General features: G+C 36.7%; 1 protein-coding gene across 1 annotated transcript in view; it reads left to right on the forward strand.

Moving 5' to 3' along the window:
* The window catches only part of LOC144973746 (serine/threonine-protein kinase SMG1-like), an 84,498-nt gene extending 61,906 nt beyond the window's left edge, over positions 1-22,592 (forward strand). Inside the window, exons 62-78 of the mRNA XM_078916581.1 lie at positions 382-639; positions 1,137-1,254; positions 2,633-2,718; positions 3,331-3,578; positions 4,382-4,547; positions 5,168-5,344; positions 6,090-6,214; positions 6,826-6,904; positions 7,513-7,638; positions 8,667-8,765; positions 9,682-9,866; positions 10,813-10,898; positions 12,212-12,292; positions 13,580-13,627; positions 15,589-15,695; positions 16,513-18,587; positions 19,924-22,592. Of these exons, the coding sequence (XP_078772707.1) occupies positions 382-639; positions 1,137-1,254; positions 2,633-2,718; positions 3,331-3,578; positions 4,382-4,547; positions 5,168-5,344; positions 6,090-6,214; positions 6,826-6,904; positions 7,513-7,638; positions 8,667-8,765; positions 9,682-9,866; positions 10,813-10,898; positions 12,212-12,292; positions 13,580-13,627; positions 15,589-15,695; positions 16,513-16,590 (2,067 nt within the window). The 3' untranslated portion in view covers positions 16,591-18,587; positions 19,924-22,592. The remainder of the gene's footprint in view (positions 1-381; positions 640-1,136; positions 1,255-2,632; positions 2,719-3,330; positions 3,579-4,381; positions 4,548-5,167; positions 5,345-6,089; positions 6,215-6,825; positions 6,905-7,512; positions 7,639-8,666; positions 8,766-9,681; positions 9,867-10,812; positions 10,899-12,211; positions 12,293-13,579; positions 13,628-15,588; positions 15,696-16,512; positions 18,588-19,923) is intronic.
* Positions 22,593-26,217: the final 3,625 nt, after the last annotated feature.

The raw sequence follows: 26,217 nt of genomic DNA on the forward strand, positions 1-26,217 counted from the left end.
CTGTAAATCTTCTGCCTGTTTGTTCTTGGTTATTTATAATTTAGCTTATGATATCTTTAGGTTATGATTTTGATTTACATTTGTACTATTTTTGTTAGATTGCTTGTTTTTTTGTTTCAGCGGTCTCTCGTATAACCTCAATTGTGTTGGAAGAGACCTAAAGCAACAAACAAACAAAAAAAATGTTTCTAATTTTTTAAATTTTTTTGTCACATCTTTACATGTAGGAAATTAAACATTTTACAGATTAAGTGTAGCTCGGTAATAATTTTTATCAAGCAATCCAAAATTTATTAATTCTTGTGTATACTTTATGACTGGTCAAAACCTTGCAACCAAAGTCAAATTTTATTTAATCTACTTTTGTTTGAACCCCCACAGAAGGAACACGAGACGGTTCTCAAAGAAGTTCAAACCCTTCAGGAGGGTTTTCTATTGTTGACACAGCAGGGAAACGGGGGCAGCGAGGAATCGGCAACGACTCAAATGTCAGATGGTCAGATGCTACTGCTGGGTCTGACAGGCTTGTTCACACAGCTGGAGGGAAAGTTGTCTTCCCTTATGGAGTGGTGGGATCTGCTGGAAGTACCGTCTGTGTGGGCGAAAGTGGACACTGTGAGAGAGGCACGCTCTTTGCAGGTTAGTAGAATTGTCAGTATTACTGGAGGCTTTTCCTTTTCTGTATAAGGATTAGGCCGATGGAATTCCTAAGCTTTTGTCTTTCTCAGAGAATTTTCTCAGTGATATTTTGAAAGAAGACCTTTTTTTTCCACATAAACAAATCCATTCAGAATTGAATACAGATGAGACAGTTTGTCTTAAATTAATATATTTTATACAGGCCTTGCAGTTTAATAGAAGTCGTGGACTGTCTATCTTCAGTGTCTTGTTTAGAGTTTGTATTAGGGCAGTGAAGATCGAATGTTTTAGCTTCAAATCGAACAACCTACGGAGCAAATTAACATTTGTAACTTCTATGGAGAATATAAAATCAAGATCAATATACCACTGTTGTAAAGTGTACCTTCCTTGCTTCGTCATTATCATCATCTCTTCCTTTTATTGCACCTCCCCCTCTTCCTTTGTTTAGGATTAATACAATTATAATTTGTACACAATTTCTATCCTCCATACAGCTTTCCAGCTTCATTGGCACAACCCGTCCCTTGTTGTCCGCCATGTTTTTCATCAAGCGTCTGCAAGCCTTCCAAACATTCTTCCAGATGGCGTCGAACACGGCCAAATCCTTGTTGGGTGAGTTTTCCTTTGGAGAATGGAATTTAATTTTTATTTATATTATATTCTGTGGCTCAAACACCAGCTTTGAAAAGTTATACATTTGAATTTGGGACAGGAAATTGATTTTTAAAAAAGATCATTATTTTTTGCATTATTTGTAATGAATACAAATGAACAACTCCTCAATTTCATGGTGTGTCAGCATTTAGATCATATGGTATAGCACTTTTAAAATGTCAAATCATGAGAGTATAAAATTCAGAGGTGTTTTAAATTTTAACACCTGGGTGGGGTTCCTACCTCCCATAGCGGGCAGGGAGGTACTTGCTGTGTCTTCTATCCCCTCATCTGTTTTCCAATTGCTTTCTGTCTTTGTCTTGGAATGAGATTGCTTGGTTTTCTCCAGACCTTGGTCGGAGTCCTTGGCTGAGAGGGAGACAGTCGAATGTATAGTTATAGTTTTGGGAGATGATATATTTTTCCTTGTAAATCATCTCTCAGTTATGCATTGTATTATGTTTAGTTTACATATTATATTATATGATTGGTAAACATTTGAGTGTATTCCTCTTAGTTGGGACCTGTGCTTGTCTGGATGAGACTTAGGTGATCTCAAACTAAGTACTTTGATAGTGTACTCTTGGAATCTACATCTGTTTCTTATTTGAACCAATTCCCCTTTGTCTTCCCTTTTCTTGGATGCTTTATTGTAATTCTAGAACTTTTTACTATCCCATTTTCTTCCTTTTTACTGGCGCTGATATGACCTTAATGTGTTGCAAGCGCCGTAAAACCCTTAAAAAACATAAATTTTAACACAGAATTTTGATGACGAATTACAAGATCACCTGACAGTGGAGTGATCAATGGGTTCTTTAAAAAAAAAAAAATAAATAATTAAATTTCTTAAAGATAAGGAAAAGGAGAAGAAGATGAATGTTAAGGAAATAACAATTTTTAAAAGAGTGGAATTTTAAATGCACTCTTTGTCAAAAATGCGTTATAATAATGCCAAATTGTAAATCATCTCTCTCTGTTATGTAATTTATTATTTTGTTCTTATACATATAACATTTGAGTGTCTTCCTCTTAGTTGGGACCTGTGCTTGTATCTGAATGAGACGTTTAGGTGATCTCAAACTAAGTAATTTGATAGTGTGCTCTTGAAATCTACATCTGTTTCCTATTTAAACTCATTCCCCTCTGTCTTACTTTTTCTTGGGTGCTTTAATTGTAATTCTAGAACTTTTTACTATCCTGTTTCTTCCTTTTTACTGGTGCTGATATGACCTAAATGTTTTGCAAGCATTGTAAAAACCTTTAAAACATAAAAACATAAAACAGAAAAGATACTTATTTTCTATTTTTTCTTTCTTTCTCTTTTTATACACAGGAGAGAACAGCACAAATGGTTTGTTTGACGACGACAACCTTGCCAAACCAATCAAGAAATTTATTGCTGACTTTGTACATAAACAGGTGGGGAACTAAACATTTCTTGTCACCATTAACTCATTTTGTTTAAAATTAAAAAATAGAGCTTTTATATAGCGCAATGTCCACTAAATATGCTCAAAGCACTTTACAAAGGATCCCTGACCAACAGCAACATGTAACATGTAGAACGAGACATGACGCCTGTTGGATGATATTACAATTTTTCCGACAGAGACAATGCTTTTGACGGTACTCAATTTACACCTGAGTCTGGTGACAGAATGTGAGTAAAGAGTCTTTTCCAAGGACTCAACTTTGCTTTGTACCTTAACTCTCTCAAGTTCACCCTCATTGAAAATCGAACAAATTTGTTCGATTTTCCATGCATATGAACTCGAGAGAGTTAAAAGGCACCGAGTTCGATCACACGCTGCTGCGCTGTGTGGCCTTGAACAAGTCACCTCGCCCTAGATCAATTTTCTGTGTTGCACTGCGGCTGACGCCTAGGTTATTCCAGTCTTCCCTTGGGATTGACCCTGGAGAAAAATTTACCCAAAAAGGATGAATAAATGGAATCTTTATTCTTTTATTTCTAAAAATATTATTTTTAAAAATTATGTATGATGTTATCCTCTTTTTTCATCTTTCTCTCAGGTGCTTGGTTTTCCATCCCAAGTGTTGGGCTACTTAATCTGCACCTTCTTGGAGATCATGGGCATGAATGTGACGGCAGAGATTGAGCTGAAGGACATCGGTGCCGAGTGGAAAGTTCCCCTGGACGCTCTGGTCAAGAAGGTTTTAGATGCCATGACCTTGAGGCAGGCCAAGAGTCATCGCCTGAGCCAGATCACCACCTTGACCAACGCTTTGGACAACGCCTGGAGGAAATTAGACCTGGCCAAGTAAGTACTGGAACCCAGAAATGTTTGTGGTTCATAAACCTCGTCCTACCTCTTCTCCATTTCAGGCCTGTAAATCTTCCGACTATTGTCGGATTTCCGACAGTGCGATTTTGCTCTATATATTCTGTTAAGTGCTGATATTTAAAAAAAAAAAAAAGTTAAAAGGAAAAATAAAATTTGTAACGTCAAATAACAGAACCAACAAAAAAGAAAATAAAAGAGTTTTATTTCATACCTTGAAAAAATCAGTTTTTTATTCCGTTTTGAACGCCATCTTAAAAAAAAAGAAAGAAAAGACGAGAGAGAGAGAGGGGTGACAGTGTCACGCGTAGTCAGTAATCAACTAACATGCACAGCGTGTGTCGGACCTGGTCGTGTAGTCAGTAATCAACTAACATGCACAGCGTGTGTCGGACCTGGTCGTGTAGTCAGTAATCAACTAACATGCACAGTGTGTGTCGGACCTGGTCGCTGGTCGTTTCTCTCTATTTTGCTACCAACACAAACATAATTCCGACTGATTATTTTCCTCCCCACGCTTTCTCTGTTTCAGTATGAATGTCAACTGGAAAAAAATAATGCGAAATAAAAATTTTCTTCGAAAGTTCTCAGCTGAAGTATTCTTTCCTCACGACTGTGATTGTTTTAATTTTAAAACGGGGCTAGAGAATTTCAATCATTGTCATCCATCTTGTCACTGAACATGTTCATCATAGCTTGACTTTATAATAAAACAAGACATCATTTCAAGGAATCTCCAATTTCACATTTGCTCATTGATGTTATTTTTCATTCCAACCCAGACGTCTGGACGCCAACATGATGTTGTTGAACAATCAACTCCTGCGTTACCAGCCCCAGCTGACCCAGCTCCAATGGCTCCACCATGATCTCTTTGCCCAAGCAGGAACGGCCCCCAATACGATGGCTGAACCACTCAGAACTGTTGTATTGGCCGACATGAAGAAGGTAACATCAGCTGGCAGATTTTTTTTTTAATGTGATTTTAGAAATTAAAAACTAGAGGTGCCTAAATGAGTCAATAAGATGGAGAGAAAGATAAAGGGAATAAATTGTTCACTTATTTATGAGTCGCATTTACGCCCTTTATCTTTCTCTCCATTATAGAAATTAAATGAAAAGTGAGCAGAATTCATAAAGCATTGTATTGTAATCTGTGTGACCTGGAAATCAAACTCTACTTAAGCCAATTAAAATTGTTTCCTTAATCAAGAATATGTATACCAAAACACTGATCTGACTCCCAAAAAAAAATATAAACAAAAGGCAACTTCATAAATGTTGGTTTCGTACCAGATCAGAAGTTAACATGATTTAAGTTTGAGTTCATGTACTTCTCAACGACTGAGAAGGGACTAGTCCTGACAGTAAGCCAAGCTTCAATAGGAAATTTCTCATTGCTAAATAAGTAAAATATATTTATCCTGAATTGCAGGGTGTATTGCTTTGCTTTTTTAATCAAACTAAAACGTAGCTGATGGAACTAACTTTTTATTTTCTTGTTGCTTTTATCAAATTCATATAAAGCTCAGCAATGAAAAATAAGACATTTTAAAAACTTTGATCAGGTGATGCAGACTCTGGTGGCTCAAGAGCCTCAGGTGAGCCAATGCCTGGAGCAATACAGTCAGATGGAGACTAATATTGGTCAGAGACTCCGATGGGCGGCCGGTGCGAATCCCTCTCTCAACGGAGTCATCAATGAGTTTGAGGTGGCCATTGCGTTCAGGAACAATTTCATACAGGTAAATAAGATGGATTTCTAATAGATTTGATAATATGTAAAAGGCTAATGCTTGTATTTTGATCACAACATCTTTAAAAATTTGGGGCTATTTTGGTTTGTTTTCTTTTTATCTACTTTGGTGGTCCCGCTGCCTTTCCCATCCATCCAGCAGTGATTGGCAGAATTGCCAAGCATTACGATTTTATCGTAATTTTACGATATTAAGACCGCTATTACGTGATTACGACTTTACCTGTGCAATTATGAAATTTCATTTTTTTAAAATAAAACGAAAAAAAAGTGAAAGTTAATTAATTGGTCGTAAAATTGCGAATCTACGAAGTGACGTTTTTGCACAGGTGGTCGGGCATATCCAACTCGGAACATGGAAAGGCAACTTTCTCTTTATTTTTGGACTGATTACTATTTTTTGTCCCAAATTACCATTTTATGAATATTTTTTTGGCAAGTCTGGATTGGGTAGCTTTGAGCACGTTTAGTGGATATTGTGCTATATAAAAGCTCAATTTAACATTTAAAGTCTTGTCTATCATATAAAGAACAGGCTGTTCCAATCACCTGTGATGAAAACTTGACAGAATTCATGCCAAGATGTTTGGATTTTTTTCAGACTTTTTTTCCATTTGATTCCAGGTTTTCCCGAATTCCATACACGTACTATTGTTTCTTTTTTTTCCTTTCTTATAATTTATGTTTTTTAATGAAATGAATGAATTGTTGAATGAATCTGTCCCACCAAACAGGAGGAAAACCAGCGTGTGAACGAGGCAGTCAACGTCAGCCAAGCCTTACTCCACATGGAGTCATTGAGGACTCACACACAAGAGTCGGCTACAGCTGATTCCAACTTCTTGCAGCTCGTCAATCAGTAAGATTTCATATTTGAAGAGATTAATTATGTCATCATGAATTCAACTTGTTTAAGTAAAGAAAAGTCATATTTGAATCTGTTTATTGACAGTAGAATATTTCTTCTGGCCTCGGAATGCTATCAAATCTTTTCCTATTGCAGACACTTTTAAACAAATGCTGTGATTGGTGCAGACCAAAATTTTTGTAATGGATTTGAAGAAAAAAAATAATTTTTTAATATAAAAACCAAAAGAAGATAAAACTAGAAAATTTCTATTAACTCTGGCATATCCTGGTGAATAGGAAATTGTTAGAAATTGTAAAATTTGCAATTTAATTTGAGAGGATCACAAAACACAATAAAGACGATTGCAATGATAAAATTCAAATGAAATTGTGTTAAATCTCATTTCCCAGTATTTTAGTCACATAGTCTTTTTGTTGTAATCAAGTGAACTAAATTACATTCATTTCATCATCAAGTATTGGGTTACTTCTATTTATCATTTTTTCTAAAACAAATTACATCATCATTAATGTATTCAGACAAAAACGAAAGTACAAATTTTCCAGTTTGATTTGACCATTTTTTAGAATATTTGCTAAAGTTTGACTTCCTCCCATCAGGTGTTGTGACGTCTGCAAGATGCTGGGTGCCTCAGATAGCACCGTGTCTGACTTGGAACTGAATCTGATCAACTTGAAGGTTTGTTTGATGGGTTTTCTTTGACATTGGTAAATTGAATATTCTCTCTTCTCACACCATCTATTGTCTCTTTCCAATTAAGGGTTTTTTGTCAACAAGCTAACATTAAAAACTTGTAATTTCTTGAATCGGAAATGTGCACCTTGTTAATTTACTGAAAAACCTGATAGTAATTGTAGGCGTCTGTCATTTTTGTGCTACTTTCTGATTTCATGGACTTATCCAAAATACAGAAATTAGCCTTTTACCTTCTTACCAACAAGATGTAAATTGTTGCTTTCACAATTATATAACTAGCATGATGTGTTTTTATAAATTTATTGAGATCTTATTTACATCATCAAAATATTTGACGACACTTTTGTAATCTGGGCGGGGTCCTTTGACCTCCCATGGTGGACAGGAGGTCACGCTGTGTCTTCTATCCCCTTATACCTGTTTTCTGTCTTTGTCTTGGAATGGGATTACTTAGTTTTGTCACAGCCCTGGCTGGAGTCCTTGATTAGCGAATTGGCTCTACCAAAAAGATATTGAAAAATGAGATCTGTTACTAATCTGTATTTTCTTCATGCCAAGTACACTTCTTTTTTTTTCCCTTGTTCTTCCAGCCCATGTCAGACGGAGAGAAGAGTGACCGCCAATGGGTGGAGGAGGCGATGGACGTGGTCAGATCTTGCATCCTTTCTGGAGAAAATGACCTGGAAGAGATACAACTTGCTCTGGAAACGCCTCAGGTATATAAACCTAACAAATCAAATAGTTCATCGTTTAGTGAAAGGCTTTTAAAACTTTTAGATAAAGTAATGCACAATATTATTTGATTTAAGATCTCAAAAAATATCAAATACATTTAGAAATAACCGAAGAACTGATTTCAACAAGACAAGGAAACATCCAACTGCCTCAGCACCTAATCACACATGTTGACATTCTAAAGCTAAGAACACTTGCACTAGACAGAGATTTATGAAGGCAAATTTCTAACTGTATAATAGAAACAGACTGACAAACTGGAAGTGACGCACACCTTCACGGCAAGCGTCCATAGAGAATGCGCAGCCATATTCATTTCAATTTAATGTCAGGGGCAGTCGAGGCAGTCAGAATTTTTGGGATGATAATGTAAAATTTTTGCTTTTTCTGGCACTGTTTCAGACACACCTTTTCAGATTTTTATATTTCACCAGTGCCGTGCCTGCTCCCAAATTGTTCTTGTGTTGTTTCAGAAAAGGTGAGAATGGCCCAACTGATAAAAAAAAATGAGATGTTGACAAGTGCTGAAACTGCAACATTTTTACACTGAGGAGTAATAAGAGTCAAATTAAAGTATTATCTTTGTTTCGGCATATTGTGCTCTATTTTGTGATTTAAAGATTTTACCTTCAAAGGACGGCAGAGAAAAAAAAATTGAGCTTTTATGTCGCGCAAAATCCACTAAATGTCCTCAAAGCGCTTTACAAAGGGTCTCTGACCAACAGCAACATATAACATGTAGAACGAGACATGATGCCTATTAGGCAATATTACAATTTTTTTCGACAAAGATAATTCTGTTAACGGCCAAGTGCTCATTTTACACCTGAGTGCGGTGAGAGAAAATATGAGTAAAGAACCTTTTCCAAGGACTCAACTATGCACCGAGCGAGGCTCGAACCCAGGACCCGCCAAACGGAAAGCGAGTGTCATACCACTAGACCACATAGCCTTACAAAAACTCATGAATATTTGTTGGTATATTTTCTTCCCACTTGTATTTCCCCAGTCTGAGATATACAATTCCGTGATAGACATCAAAGCCTATTTGTCGACCCATCACAAGCTGATGTCGGACATCCGGTCTATCCTGAAGACAATGGCAAAGGTTGGTCTCGCCTCACTTTATACATTTCTTTCTTAATGTAATTTTAGTTATTGTCGGCCATGATGTAAATTCCTATTTCATGGGTGCAAGATTTCCGTCTTAACCCGGATTTCGGGCTTTTTAAAATGGATTTGAATTTCCTTCCAGCATCTGAATCGCCCCAACACAATACTGTTTTGAGGTCATAGGTCACGTATCAAAATAAGTCCCAGGTGTTTTTGAATTTGTTTCAGGCTTTTTTGGCCTTTTCTTCTTGCACCCATACTCTTTTATGCAAATAATAGTTCTAATTTTTTTCTGGTCATATTTTTATTTGTTATACAGTCCACTCCAGATAATCGCAACACCTTGGGATCGGCGAAAATGTTGCGTTTAACTGAAGTTGAGTTTTCTCGCCACTATTGCAACATTTTACACATATAAGGTAAACTCGAACCAGTTGTTGCAAACATTGTTCTTAAACCACCACAGACTGAGTAATTTGATTGAATCGATAAACCATATGGCAGCCCTGTATAGATTATGGCAAGCAAAAGCAACTTTGATGCAAACCGACTCTCAATACTTTAACCAGTCATGATTTCACCGATGATAAAATTTTATCATGAGATTTTATTGGTTCGATTTCTTGAATTTGCCACTTTTAGAGGTCGAAAATTTGTTGCTATTAACCGAAGCTTGTTGCAATTAGCCAGTGACTTTTATATAGAATTAATTCTGTTTCTTGGGAAATGTTGAGATAAACCAAAAGTGGTGATTATCCGGAGTGGACTGTATTAAACAAACATGCAAATAAACCAACAAATTTAAATAAATCCACATTTATTTATTAGTACTGGATCTGATACAAGATATTTTTTTAAATTTGATAATAAATAACGTTCCTGTCAATTTGCTTTTTTCCTCCCCTCCCCAGTTGGAAGAGCAGGATGAAGGTGAGGAGGTTCGTGAGGACGGGGTACGGGCTTACCTGAACTTGTACAAGTCGTTTAGTGAGGAAATCACGACAGTCCTGAAGCAGGTTGTGGTGGAAGACATTTCCAGGGCTGACATGGAGACGTGTAGGGAGAAGGTGAAGGAAATCCAGGCCCAGATTGACACGTGAGTGTGTAGAATGTGTTGTTGTCGTGGTGGTGGTAATTGAACATGAGACTTTTAGTGGATATACAGAGGCTCAGCACAGTATTGTAGATTATTTTTATGGTTAACATCAAATAACATCATTTTCATCATCATCATCATCACTTTTATTATTGTTTGTAGTTGTTGTCGCAGTAGCGGTAATAATAGTAGTGGTAGTAGTGTTATATTTTTTAATTTTGGAGAAGGAAATTTGGATATGAAGAGTATTGTTATCATTAATTTTTTTGTTTCTTTTTTGTTATCCTAACATTATTGCTACATCGTGAATAATTATTAATTACATTGTAAAATCAATATTGATTACTATTGATCATGACCATATTGGATGATGACCTACAATGTGATCATTGATGGACGTAGTATACATATAGAACGATGACCTATGATGTGATCAATGATGGACTATGTATACATATAGAACGATGACCTACGATGTGATCAATGATGGACGTATGTATACATATAGAACGATGACCTACGATGTGATCAATGATGGACGTATGTATACATATAGAACGATGACCTACGATGTGATCAATGACGTACGTATGTATACATATTGAACGATGACCTACGATGTGATCAATGATGGACGTATGTATACATATAGAACGATGACCTACGATGTGATCAATGATGGACGTATGTATACATATAGAACGATGACCTACGATGTGATCAATGATGGACGTATGTATACATATAGAACGATGACCTACGATGTGATCAATGATGGACGTATGTATACATATAGAACGATGACCTACGATGTGATCAATGATGGACGTATGTATACATATAGAACGATGACCTACGATGTGATCAATGATGGACGTATGTATACATATAGAACGATGACCTACAATGTGATCATTGAAGTACATATGTATTCTTGTTCCCACAGAGTCTATGACAGTTTGAACACCCTGGCTCCTTCAATCATGGAGAAATTGGCATCCAATGGATTGGCTTCTGACCAGGGGGGAGGAGGTAAAATAGAAATAAGGCAGACTCGACTCACTACAAGCATCAAATACTCAATTTTATAATAACAAGAAATGAAGTAAGTATGAAAGTGCCAGAAGAAAACAGAGAATAAAAACTTCGCAGTGGAGAGTCACGATCTCCCCGGCCAGGCGTAGTTGTCGTACCAGTAAGGTTGCGGGTTCGAGCCCCCATCGCTGCCACAAAGTTTTTATTCTCTATTGTCTTCTGGCACTTTCCTACTCACTTCATTTCTTGTTGTTATCAACATAAGTGCCTGCTCCACTCACTTTTCTCAACTAAATTTTATACACTGTATAAATCCAAATAAAAGCACACTGAATAAACATCCATAGAGGGGGGATGCATTTATTAAGCACTCACACATGTTGATTTTATATTACAATGCAATAGGAAACAAAATTTGAGCTTTTATAGAGCGCTGATAAAATACAAGAGAATCTGTATCTCGTTAACAACAGTAATTCTCACCAGGCAGAGTTGGCACAGAGCTATCACTTTTGAAATAACCTGAAGTGTGTATGTGTGGGTGTGTTTTGTTTTTGTTTTATTTACTGGCATGGATAATAGACACACACATTTGTTTGATTGTATTTCAGATGGATGAAGTGTGTATGTGTGGGTGTGTTTTGTTTTTGTTTTAATGGCATGGATAATAGGCACACACATTTGTTTGATTGTATTTCAGATGGCTGAAGTGTGTGTATGGCGTGTTTTGTTTTTGTTTTACTGGCATGGATAATAGACACACACATTTGTTTGATTGTATTTCAGACGGCTGAAGTGTGTGTATGGGCGTGTTTTGTTTTTGTTTTAATGGCATGGATAATAGACACACACATTTGTTTGATTGTATTTCAGATGGCTGAAGTGTGTGTATGGGCGTGTTTTGTTTTTGTTTTACTGGCATGGATAATAGACACACACATTTGTTTGATTGTATTTCAGACGGCTGAAGTGTGTGTATGGGCGTGTTTTGTTTTTGTTTTAATGGCATGGATAATAGACACACACATTTGTTTGATTGTATTTCAGACGGCTGAAGTGTGTGTATGGGCGTGTTTTGTTTTTGTTTTAATGGCATGGATAATAGACACACACATTTGTTTGATTGTATTTCAGATGGCTGAAGTGTGTGTATGGGCGTGTTTTGTTTTTGTTTTAATGGCATGGATAATAGACACACACATTTGTTTGATTGTATTTCAGATGGATGAAGTGTGTATGTGTGGGTGTGTTTTGTTTTTGTTTTAATGGCATGGATAATAGGCACACACATTTGTTTGATTGTATTTCAGATGGAAAAGCCGTGGATAGCCATTTGAAGTCAGTCCATGTCAAGGACCGTGAATCGCCAACTCCTACATTTACTGGCAAAGGTGAATAAGCCTGTCTTCCATCAATACAGTCATATTACTCTAAATCCTTTCAATCCATCCCCATCTTTTCTTGTGCCTCTTTTAAAAGGCCATTAGAATAAACAATTAGAATCTCATGGACAGAGAAGAAAACTAATGAAGAAGTGTGTCCTGTCCTACATGTTAAAATGTTGCTGTTGACCAGGGACCCCTTGTAAAGCGCTTTGAGCACATTTAGTGGATATTGTGTAATATAAAGCTCAATTTAAAAAAAAATAAAATATTAGTCAAGCTGAAACTAAAAGGTTACTAATTCGTACAATAAGAAAAAGACAAATGCAAGTTTTAGGGCACCTAAATCGACATAAATGTATTGAACATCTTGCTCTCACAGGAAAGGTAGAAGGTAAAAAGAGTAAAAGTAGACCAAGAAAAACATTTTTGAATAGTTTGAACAGCTGGGTGACAAAGAAAGAGAAGAGTAATATTAGTTTTCTGAGGTTAACTGATCAGAGAGATGAATGGCGTACCATGATCACCGATGTCTGGCACAGACTTGGTACTTGAAAAAGAAGAAGAAGAAAAAATACACCTTTCAGATCAACATTGTGAAATGCCATCATTTAGACATTCCATGAAGGAATATATATAATCCATCAAACAACCATATGATGTCAACAGGAGTCACCCATGTTGTCACAGTGAGCAAATTGGAGGTTAAAAGTCTTGCCTGAGGAAGAAAAAACAATGATACCAGAAGCAGTACTCGAACTTAGGACCTTCCAGATCACAGTGAACACCTTAATCATCCCCCCAAATCAGATTTGAAATTATTACAGACCACCTCTTTGAATGGCATTTTGGTCAATTAACTCTTCACTGGATTGGAAGATCAAAGGTCAAATTATATATAGATAGACACACACTTGAATATTTTTTAACTCTAAAGGCTGTAATCTCATTTATATTATTGTCATTAGTACAGTCTTTACATGTAGATACCAACTTTAGTACAATCCAGAAAATGAAACTAGTTGAAAAGTAGCTTAAAATGGAACCGTGAAATTGAACCATCTTTCCACTGTCAATAATTGGGAAATTCAGTCTTTACTTTACATTCAGATACTTTGGTATAATTTATTATACATTCTACTTGAAGTTTATTTATTTCTGATTTTCACAGTTAGGGAAAAAATCACCTTTTCTTGCCAAGGTAATCTTAAAAACAAGATCGAAATTTAATGTTTCCTTGAATTTCAGCCTACTTATTCTTTTAAAAATTGATTACTCAATATTTCTTTTATAAAGGTAAAAAAGAGAGAGACAAATTGACAAGGGACCCAAAAACTGGCAAAGGTAAGAGTATTGTCTTCATCTTCAAATAAATTGGCTAACTCGGTCAGACGAGTATTGCAGTTGCTGTACATGTGGTAAATAAATTGAAAAGAAATGACATAGTACATCTTCAAGTCTCCATATTTATCACAAGCTTTGGTATCAGCAGGTCGATTGTTCTATAAAATGCCTGTCTGTGGAAAAAATGGGTCAAGATGATTGTCACCATTGTCACCAGATGGAGGAATATGAAAAGTTTGACACTCTGATTGTCTAATTGTATTTGACTTGACTTCATCTTGGCATAGATATATTATATTACATAAAGTGACTCAAGTGATTTTATCAGTGGTCTTGATACATTGTGTACTGGTGAATCCATCGAGCATTTACAATTTACAGCTAAAAAAATAAATATCTTTGCTGATATTTTGCTATAGGCCATTTTTGCGTGACCTGGTTTTCACTATAAAATGCATTTACATTTCAACATGGAGGTCTGATACTGCTTCGGATTTCCTGGAACTATTTTGGTTTTATGTTTATTGCTTTTGAAAACATCGAATGTCATAGCATATAATAATAATAATAAGAAGAAGAAGAAGACGAAGAAGAAGAAGAAGAAGAAGAAGAATATATCTTTATTGTCCTCAAAAAAGTGGCAATTTGTCATTTGGTTACACATTTATAACAATACAATATTGACATGGACACACTCACACAGATGCACACTAGTAACATAGTAGTCATCGGAAAAAAAAGAAACAAAAAATATAAGGATGTAAGAGCAATTCAGGCTATGACCAAAACAAATCATGTGTCCCTGTGACTGAAAGACAATATAAAACAATTTGGTTGGTTTTGAAAAAAAAAAAAGAAACAAAAAGAACTTAAGAATCAACTTAATGGTCTAATATCTTGATTTATTAGCTTTCCTCACATTAAAACTGTGCAGCTATATGGTCTAGTGGTATGACACTCACTTTCGGATCGGAAGGTCCTGAGTTAGAGCCTCACTTGGTGTATGATTGAGTCCTTGGAAAAGGCTCTTTACTCACATTCTCTGACCGTACTCAGGTGTAAAATGAGTACCTGGCCTTTAACAGTGTTTTCTCTGTTGGAAAAAAATTGTAATATCGCCTCACAGTCATCATGTCTCATTCTACATGTTACATGTTGCTGTTGCTATTGGTAAGGGACCCGTTGTAAAGCGTGTTGAGCACATTTAGTGGATATCGCGCTATATAAAAGCTCAAGTTTTTGTGGGTTTTTAAAAAACTGATCTATGAAATGAGTACAAGCTTTCTAAAACTGTCATTGAGTTTGATTCAAAGTGCAAGAGTCGAAAGTTTCAAACATGAGGATGTCAACATTCCAAAATATGAAGTGAGTAGAAAAGTGCCAGAAGACAATAGAGAATAAAATTTTTTTTTTTTTTTTCGGCGGTGGTGGGGTTTGAACCTGCGACCTTATTGGTACGACAACTCCGCCTGGCAGGTGAGAGCGTGGCTCTACCGTGTGAGCTATCCACGAACACAAAAATATTCGTTTCAAACCCAAGTCATTTCTAGATCCCTCTCTCACCCACTTCTTGAGACCGCCGATTCGTTCGCACACCACCATCGCGAAGTAATTTTGACCAGCAGTTAAGCTTAATAGCCAATATTCTCAACACAAACATATAACATAGAAACGATTGAGACATTGAGTATGCTCCGGTGTATGGGGTGAATTTTTAATTCAGAAAAGTGAGTGGAGCAGGCACTTATGTTGGTAACAACAAGATATGAAGTGAGTAGAAAAGTGCCAGAAGACAATAGAGAATAAAAATTTATTAACAAAGCATGTTCATGTTTGCTTGATTCATACAGTTTCATCATTTTCTTTTTTCATCCTTTGTGTATTTCAAAATGTACAGATAACGATGATTTATTGTTATTTTATTAGACTTTAATTGCTGTATTCACATTTGTGTTTTTCAGCGGTGCAAGAGCGTAACTCGTATGCTGTTGGTGTTTGGAGGCGGGTGAAGATGAAACTGGAGGGTCGTGACCTTGACTCAAACAGACGGATGCCTGTAGCAGAACAGGTGAGCAATGAATGATAAATTTTGTGTTTTTTGGGAGTCAATATTTACAAGGTTACAATCATGATCTTAGAATTTTAAACTTTTAAATTCTTCTATCTTAAGTCTTAATGTCTTTGGACACAGTGGGATGGTCTTTGCTTCATTCCCAAATTCTTCCTGTATTGGATTTTACACCAAAAGTTTATTGGAATATTTGTTAAAATGATGTTATTTTTATAAGAAATGCAAATGTGATTAAGAACAACTCTGTATCAATTCTAGATCAATCAAATGTGATAATTAATTGATAACAACAAGAAATGAAGTGAGTAGGAAAGTTCTAGAGGACAATAGAGAATAAAAACTTTGCGGCGGCAATGGGGGCTTGAACCCGTGACCTTACTGGTACAACTCTGCTTGGCATGGTAGATCGTGATTCTACCGTTTGAGCTATCCACGCCCCCCAAAAAAGTCACTTCAAACCTTAGTCTAACTAGAGCCTTCTCTCCCCGACTTCTTGAGGTCACGGGTTCAACAAACACAAACGCCATGAAGTTAGTTGGCCAGCATTTCAGCTTAATCGCCAATATTCTGAACTTAAACATGTAACATTGAAATATTTGATATAATTTTGCATTTTGAGTTGATACAGGGTTTTTTATTAAAGGTTGGATTTCTCCACAAAATGTACTTGAGTTGATACAGATTTTCGACTTGAATTTTGGATTTTTCCCCAAAAAATATACTGGTTTTTCCCAAAAAAATAAACTGATTTTTTTGTTATTGTTTTCTTCCTTTGACGGGACTGCTTATTGATTTACCCTTTTGTATCTGTCAGGTGGACATGGTTGTGAAGGAGGCTAAAAATCTGGACAATTTGGCTGTCCTGTACGAAGGATGGACCCCGTGGGTGTGAAGGAATTTCAACAGTTAGCGCAAGGCATTGATACTTGTCTCCCACTTCCACACGCTCCTCCATTACTACTCCTCTGTCGACACACCAGTCAGCCATTGGATGTTTGGTGATACACACGGATTGCATCGCTACACACTGGTGTTGGGGATTGATTGATTACCATTTTCCCTGCCTTTTGTTTTTTTGATACACGGCACCAGCGATTGCTGTTTGCTGATGTGATTACAGTAGGGAAATATGATAATGTAAGAAATTATCCTCCAGTCTCGTCGTTTCCTACCAAAACCCCCCCAATCACAAATCAAGACAACCTTTGAACTTTTGACCACCTTGAACTAAGTCAGTTTCACTGGTTCTTTGTTTTTATTGTCGGGGGAGAAGAGAGGAATTATGAGGAATAAATATGATGTGCCTGGCCCCGCCCCTTGACAGGGGCATCATGGGAATTGTGGTTTGAAGAATTCCAGGACTGTGAAAACACTCCAGCCCTGTCCGTAAGGGCTTTTGACACGAGAGTGACTGTCCTGGATCAGATTTTTTAAAGATAATTTTTTATCATGGAAATTATTTGGCAAGTAATAACCAATTTGGTAACACAGAATGACGTGTTCAAAGCAGCTGTACCGACAAGTACTGAGTCATGAAATCGGATGCTGCCTGTTTTTTTTTGTTTTTTTTTTTTTTTGTCTATTTTTTTTTCTTTATTTTATATGTTACATATTTGTGATGAAGAATTATAACACCATATCAACTTTTTGTTACTTTTTTTTTTTTTAACTCATTCTTTAAAGTGGTAATTTACCATCATTTAAATTATTTTTTTTCCGGTAATTTACCATCAATTTTTTTTCATTGTTTATTGTTGCACAACAATTGTATCGTCAACTTTATTCATTTTTACCTTAATAGTTTCAAGTATGCAGTTTTGTGTTTGTATGTTGGTGTTGTTGGTTTGTTGGTGTTGTTGATTTGTTGCTGTTGTGGTTTGTTGTTGATCGTGTTGATTTTATAAAATGTTACTTTTTTTTTATAGTCCTTCATGTCTCGTGTCTATATCCTTCAACAGTCGTCTTTGATGGTCAGTTTTCGTTTATTGAATGTTTTCTCAATTGATTGAGGGTGTCACAACCAATTTGCATGAACTCGATTTATAAAAACTGTTGTCACTCATGTGGTTCTCCAACATTTAGTCGTTTGGTAATGAACACCGTCATCCCTCATCAGGGACGTGACCAAACCCTGAGTTTATTTGCCAATTTTATCTTGGTACTCACCATAATATGGGATGTGATTTTGTGAATTATTTCACAACAGTTTCAGTTGGTTGTTATAAATTAGGTTTGCAAAGAACCGATTTCACTCTGAAATTGATTTGTTTTATCAATATGATTCCCCCTTGTCTATGAAACTCGTTACATTCTATGAAACATCAGTCAATGTAAACTAAGAACAAAAACTTTTGCTTTTTATTATAAACCATGAATAAGCATTAATCAGAAAGTTATTTTAGTTTTTGCTGAGAGTGCAATTGCTCACTACAACAACAAAAGTTGACATTTGGTGTCTCATTCGCAGACACTCAGTGTCATAGACTTTTGTTTTCAACCAGTGATTGAAAAATCTACTTCATGAAAAACTATAAATAGTAAGTTGTTCAGGGAGAAAGAAACAGAATTGCCTAATATCACTGTCTGCTTTCACTAACTGGGACAGGCTGCAACATCTGTAGATTTCACTGAACTTTGTCCCTGAAATAGCAGTTTATGGAGCTTCATCATCAATTTGTCTAAAACAAATAGTGTTATTCAATATTCCTCTGTGAAAAGAAAACACTTTAATTTGTAACATCCAGTTATTAACTTCAAAGTCTTTATTTTATATATTTTCTGTTCTGTCTTGATTGCTAATTCAGCATTTTGACTGTTTTATGAATATGGTCCACCTCTAGCTGATTTTGATTCGCCTGTCTCGGTTTTAGTTCAGAGTTAAGTGCTCATGTCACCATTAATATTTATACGAGGGTGGGCTGGGAAGTTTTGCAATTTTTAAAATAATTTCAAAGATGTTTGACTCAGAACATTAACATTTCGTATAAATACTCTTTAACCAATTGGCTTTGGTGTATCAAAATTTCTAAGGTCTATGATGGCTTTGCGTGACAAAATCATCACTTTTGTCCGGATACACAGTCAACAACCTCGGTCAAAACATAAATTGAAAATGGCTGCGCCAAAAGATATTTCTCCAAGCGGCGTGCTGTTAATGGATTTCTGAATGCTGCTGTTCACCCATTGAAATCTATACCGGATTGAAGCAAAGCGTGATTATGGTGGCGCTTGTGTTGATTATAGCACTGTTTGGCGATGGGTAAGGTTTGTGGAAGGGTGAGACCCAATCGGATCAAAACAAAACTTCAAGATCAAGCTTGTTGCTGGAGGCTCGAAGTGCCTGGAATGTTGGTAATCAAACTGAAGTCAAAAACATGATTCAGGCAAATCAGCATGTTAGACAAACTGACATTGCGAAAGAAGTTTCAAAGCAAAGGGTACACAGGAAAGTGTCTGCAAGGTGAGTCACACGAATGTTGACACGTGACATGAAAGAGCATTGATGACATGAAATTATTGAAAAGGTATGAAGACGAAGGTGATGCCTTTATTCAGCAAATAGTCACTGGAGACCAGCCATGGGTCCCCCATTATGACCCAGAGAGTAAACGCCAGTCAGTGGAATACGGATACAAGAACTGTTATTGAAGAATATCAGGCGGCGATAATGTTATTATTGGCTGCCCCCCCCTCCCATTTTTTTGGGAACAGGGCAAAACCGTGAATTCTGATCAATATATTTCCACGCTGGGAAACCTGAGAGCCCAACTGGAAATATTGCGACCCCAGAAAATGTGATAGCGCTGGTCCCCACACGAATCAACAGACTCAAACCCTACTGAGGAAAACGGAGTTCTCCCCCTTGCCACATCCACCCTACAGTCCCAATCTAGCACCTTCACACGTCTTATTCCATAAATTTAGGGAACATCTCAAAGGAAACATAAATAAAATAAAATTGAGCTTTAAATAGGGCAATATCCACTTAATGTGCTCAAAGCGCTTTACAAAGGGTCGCACCATGATACAGACGTCAAGGCTGCTGTCCAATCTTGGTGTAGAGAAAAAGGATGTCAGATTATTTTTACAGATGGGATGCATTAAATGGTGCTGTATTGGCAGCTCTGTGTTGGTTGTGGTGATGGCGATGTCCAAATATAAAGTATGGAGTCTGTAGCTGAGACTTCAAGCATTCTTTTGATAAGGAAATTGCAAAATTTTTCAGTCCACTCTTGTAATAATGAAATAATAATAATGATGATGATAATAATGATAACAAATAATAAATAAACTTTATTCATCCATAAAGAAATTGCTTTTACAAACGTGAATTGCAAGAATGAATAAATAAGCGTTAAAAATGTAGATAGTTTTATAGAACAAGATAGGAAAGGAAATATGAAATACATATAATGTAATAAAATTGTGGAAGATTTTGTTAGGTCCTGGAGTTACAATGAATGGCTAAGATCTGGCCGTGGTTTTCTAGAAATACAAATATAAAATGTCAGGAAAAATTGAAATACAAATGACTTGTTAGAAAAATGTAAGACATCTTCCTATTGTGTTTGTATTATATTACCATATTTTTCAATCGTTTCATTTTTTTTTGATATAGTCTCTGTACGCTGCTTTCAAGAAAACCTGCTTATTGTGTTAGAAAATCTGCTCCCGAGTTCCATTTTGTGTTTGGTTTTCTGTTGTTGTTGTCTTTTTATTTTTTATTTTTTTCTTTCATATTTTCAAATTGTATTTTTATTTTTCAATTATCCTAGAATCAGTCATAGAAAACAAAAACTCGAAAACTGCTGTCGTTACTCACGAAATCTCTCGAGATGTTTTAAAGGCAATGAAAATCGATTAAACTGGAAATTTCTAAACTAAAAAAAAAGTATTTTATATGAATTATAACAACTGTTAGAAATGCTCTTTTTTATCACAGAATTTAACAAACTCTTTGACTATTTTAAAAAGTGAAAAGAATCATTTCTATGGATCAAATGTTGACAGGAAATGATTGGCGACAAGTACTGGCTTGTCGTCGTTGATGTTGACAACCAAATGTGTGGCACAAATTTAATTTTAGTGTGGACTGTAATCTTACACTTTATTACGTTTAACTGTCTCAAGTTCGACATGAATAGAAATCGTGACGAATTTGTTTGATTCCCCATTCATGTGAACTTGAGAGATTTAAAGAAATTTTGCCTGAATCAGACTTATGAACTAGAATATGCCAAAATGAATTTCCTTTAAATCGGTTTTTACTGTGTTATTCATCCTGGTATTAGCACAGGAGATAAACTTGAAGGGTGGGGGAAGGGATTGAAATTTGTCACAGAACTTATTTCTATTTTTGATGTTCAAATAGAATCAAAATAGATACAGTAAGAGCTGTGGGTAGCAGTGGCATAGACTGTAATTATGGCTTTTACCAACTATGAGAGGACCCCCCCCTGAAAAAAAAATCCCCGGCTATTAAGAGATTTTAAAATTCAGTTGCAATGCACTATCTTTTGCCTGAAACTAATTGAATAGCAAAAATGAATATAAGTTTTAAAAAAAAGAAAACCTCACTACGTTTAAATTTTATCATTGTTTTTAATTTTCTTTCCTTTTTTAAAAAAAGAAATCTTTTCAATTCTAGTTAAATTATATGAAAAGCGTAGACTATGTATACCTTAGAATGAAATCTAGAACAGACCCAAAAATACAGGATTGATCCAAATGATTTGTTACGTTGGCTGTAACTGTCAGGAAATATGCGTTGCCTGCTCTCAATTTGGGCCAACTTATTTTTAAAACAAAAGGGCTCTCCGGAATAAATCTTAATTTGGCCGACACCGTTAATTATCCAAGTCCTATGTATTGTATTGTGGATGTTTGTCCCTTTTGTAACAGGACGATCCACAGACCCATCCCCCATCTGTCGTATTCCAGACTTCATGAAATAATCTTTACTTTACCCCAATGTCTGGATTGGTCTTGTTTACATTTTCCAACTGAAATACCCAATGATTATTCATCATACATGAAGTTTTCATTATGATATGTTAACGTAAATCTCAAAGTATGCTGTAATTGTCATAATTTTGCTTATCATACACTAACATTTGATTCAAGTGTGAGTCGATGATTATGGCTTGACATGTAGAACTAAATCTACCAAAAGTAATTGAATACAGTACAGACAGGTTTTAGTCAAAAGTGCATTTTTAAATTTTATTTTTTAATTTTAATGATGCTAATTCTTAGTTAAGATCTTCATTAGTTCAAAACTTTTCCTTTTTATTTAATACTTATCATTGAACATGTTTACTCTCATGTTCTTTCACATCTTGTTCTGTTGAAGTCGATACCACCATCATGTCCTCTATTATTCACACAACAACAACAACATTATATCTCGTAATCAATATATCAACCTGTCATCATTATTTCCTGTATTGTTTCGTAGCCATTCAAATAAATCATTATTCAAAAGTTTTTTCTTAAACGTTCTCCTGTAATCCCATCTCTGAAATAAGTCTACATACAGTCCATCTTAGTATAGATTGTAATGATTGTGTGTGCATGCGTTTTGTGAATCATCTTTGGCACGACAATTATAAATGACAGTGGGCTTCATTCAATACTGTGGGCTCCAGGCTCCAACGCAGTGGCCTCCAGGCAGGCTCCAATACACTGGGCTTCAGGCTCCAATGCAGTGGGCTCTAGATTCTATATGAGTGAAATTTGGACAAGTTAATTGTCACTCCCCATGAAGTCCCATGTTATATCCATGTTTTCATGAACAAAGTATTTTTTATTTTGTCGTCTCCTGGCCACCGACTTATGTGGAGTCTACTGTAGTTATTTGTTTTCAGTTATGAATAAAATCTTTCATCGGCTTCATCGTTTCTATTTTGTGTTCATTCATTTGTTGCTTTTAACTTTTTAACTTTTATTGAAGAGACTTGTTCTGGGTGGGGTTCCTGACCTCCCATGGTGGGCAGGGAGGTACATACTGTATCTTCCTGGGTAGGGTTCCTGACCTCCCATAGTGGGCAGGGAGGTACATACTGTGTCTTCCTGGGTAGGTTTCCTGACCTCCCATAGTGGGCAGGGAGGTACATACTGTGTCTTCCTGGGTGGGGCTCCTGACCTCCCATAGTGGGCAGGGAGGTACATACTGTGTCTTCCTGGGTGGGGTTCCTGACCTCCCATAGTGGGCAGGGAGGTACATACTGTGTCTTCCTGGGTAAGGTTCCTGACCTCCCATAGTGGCAGGGAGGTACATACTGTGTCTTCCTGGTAGGGTTCCTGACCTCCCATAGTGGCAGGGAGTACATACTGTATCTTCCTGGGTGGGGTTCCTGACCTCCCACAGTGGGCAGGGAGGTACATACTGTGTCTTCCTGGGTGGGGTTCCTGACCTCCCATAGTGGGCAGGGAGGTACATACTGTGTCTTCCTTGGTGGGGCTCCTGACCTCCCATAGTGGGCAGGGAGGTACATAATGTGTCTTCCTGAGTGGGGTTCCTGACCTCCCATAGTGGGCAGGGAGGTACATACTGTATCTTCCTGGGTAGGGTTCCTGACCTCCCATAGTGGGCAGGGAGGTACATACTGTATCTTCCTGGGTGGGGTTCCTGACCTCCCACAGTGGGCAGGGAGGTACATACTGTGTCTTCCTGGGTGGGGTTCCTGACCTCCCACAGTGGGCAGGGAGGTACATACTGTGTCTTTCTATCTCCCTATACTATATCTATTTTCCAACATGCTTTCTTTGTCTTGGAATGGGATTACTTGGAATCTACATGCTGTTCCTCGGAGCTTTAATTGTATATTGACTATCCCATTTCTTCCTTTTTTAACTTTTACCGATATGACTTAATTTTGTTGCAAGCTCCGTAAAATCCTTAATAACAAACAAGCAATTGTAAATCTATAATTTTTTTACTATCCCATTTTCTCCCTTTTAACTGGCGTTGAAAGGACATAAATGCGTTGCATTAAACCGTTGGAAAGAAAGTTTTGTTTATTTAATGGAGTTGAGACAAGACAATTTATTATTGATGAACAAAAAGTAGATCTATAGGTACACGCCAAAAAGTCTCTTTATCTGAACAAGTGTGTATGAAACGGTTCCAGACAAAGAAAGAAAGAAGAAAAAAAATCAATCTGCTTCGACTGGGGATTGGACCTCAGAGCGCCTGATTACTTGTCCTACGTGCTACCATTACACCACAGAGGTTCCCGTTAGTTGGGACAATTTTAATTCCTATATTCTTCACAGGGGTACGTGTTTTTCTTTCTTGCTTCATCTGTCACCGTTTCATACACACTTGGTTAAAAATCATCTTACACCGCTACCTCCTCCTGAGTTTCTCAAAAGTATCTTTACAGACTGTTTTTTTTTTAGTCAAGGGACATAATCCCATTTTGTTGTGGCATTGAAGGCTGGTAAGTGAATGTTATTTCCCTTGGAAGTCTTAAATTGAGCTTTTAATACAGCGCAATATCTACAAAAGCGCTTTACAAGGGGTCCCTGGCCAACAGCAACGCTTAACATGCGCTTGGCTTAGAAGCTCACAACATTGCCATCCAGAAGTATAACGGACCAACTGTGTGTCACCATGAACGTTTATACTATAATTTATAGTCTGATTAATACAGTTTATTGAGAATTACTCATAAACGTGGATGACAAAAAACAATATTAAAGGCCCGAGTGACGTCAACTTCGTTCTATCTATACAATTTTAAAAAATAACGTCAAACTATAAGTCTTAGAGGATTCTGGTGTCAGGCTATAAGTTAACAATGGCTACGCTACGAGCCAACCAACTCAGCTCACATTTGCTTTCACCTGCTGTTATTTAGATAGATGACATTTTCCCCATTTTGTTATTAAAGAACCCATGGTCATTTGTCTTCGATTGAAATTATAAATTACGGACTTGCCGCCATGATGGTTAAATAATATTTGGCCTCAGGTGGAAATGTCTTTCATTAATGAGCGCTCATTCTGTACCAGCTCACTAAAAATAATCATCATAGCCTATAGATAGAATGAACTTGACGTCACTCGGGTCTTTGTAATTGCTTTTTGCCATCCACGTTTATGAGTAATTCTCACTTAACTGTATTAACCTGACTATAAAAGTTCATGGTTACACAGAGTTGTGTGTGTTGGTCCGTTATACTTCCGGATGGCAATGTTATGAGCTTCTTAGCCAAGCGCATACTATCTATAGATAGAATGAACTTGACGTCACTCGTTTTAAGGCTACACATAGTTTTGTGTGTGTCTGTGTGTGTGTGTGTTGGTATCTGGCGGGTAGAACTAATGAATATTTTACTTACCGCATACCATCTATAGCCAGGTGACTAAAATGGTGGAACAACAACAAAGTAATTTTTAAAGAAAAGACAAAGGAACAAAACAAAAACAAAATCGAGAAAATGGAGGCGCTTAATCGATTTTGATATAGAATGTTTCTCCGGGCTCCATGAATAGATAGTTCGAAGATGAAGTCACTCGGGTCTTTGTTATTGTTTTTGCCATCCGCGTTTATGAGTAATGCTCACTGAACTGTATTAACCTGACTATAAACGTTCATGGATACGCACAGTTTTGTGTGTTGGTCCGTTATACTTCCGGATGGCAATGTTATGAGCTTCTTAGCCAAGCGCATACTATCTTTAATGATAAATACCATTTATTATAGCGCTTTATCCAGTCTAAGCAGACACGAACTGTTGACCATCACATCTATCACTGTGTTGCTCATTATAATACATAGTGTCTTTATAGCTAGGAAAAGTTTGTGAATGGAAATTTATCGTGGTAGATGAGGGGAATACCCGAAACGTCCATATTATTCGTCTCTTGAATAGTGTCATCACCGCCATCATTATATTGCTCGATATTATATTATATTGGATCTTGATAGCCCGGAAAAGGTAAATCTGAGCTTTTTTAGCAATATTGCGCAATATCCACGTAATGTGCTCAAAGCGCTTTACAGGGGTCCCTATCCAACAGTAGCATTTAACATGTAGAACGAGACATAACGCCTGTTAGGTGATATTACAATTTTTTCCCACAGAGACAACACTGTTAAAGGCCATGTTATCATTTTACACCTGAGTACGGTGAAAGAATGTCAGTAAAGAGCCTTTTCCAAGGACTCAACTATGTGCCGAGCGAGGCTCGAACTCAGGATCTTTCGATCCGAAACCGAGTGTCGTACAACAAGACCATAGCCTCAAATTTAATTGTAAGTAGCATATTATTCATCACCACCCTTTGACACGATGGGCCCGACGTGTACTTATTTACAGGTCTGATAACCCAAATCGTTATGGCCTCATTGTGATGGGAATACTTTCAAATCAACGCAAGGCAATGTCTATTTCACCAATGTTTAAACGGCCCTTAATTGTATCTGGATATCAGACCTGAAAATTGTTCACGGCGGAATGGTCGTATATCAAAATCACAACTATTTAAATAAATTTTAAACCTACTTTGG

This window comes from Berghia stephanieae, chromosome 5, assembly GCF_034508935.2.
Source record: "Berghia stephanieae isolate SIO BIC M18660-M18661 chromosome 5, UCSD_Bste_1.3, whole genome shotgun sequence".
Classification (NCBI taxonomy): Eukaryota; Metazoa; Mollusca; class Gastropoda; order Nudibranchia; family Aeolidiidae; genus Berghia; species Berghia stephanieae.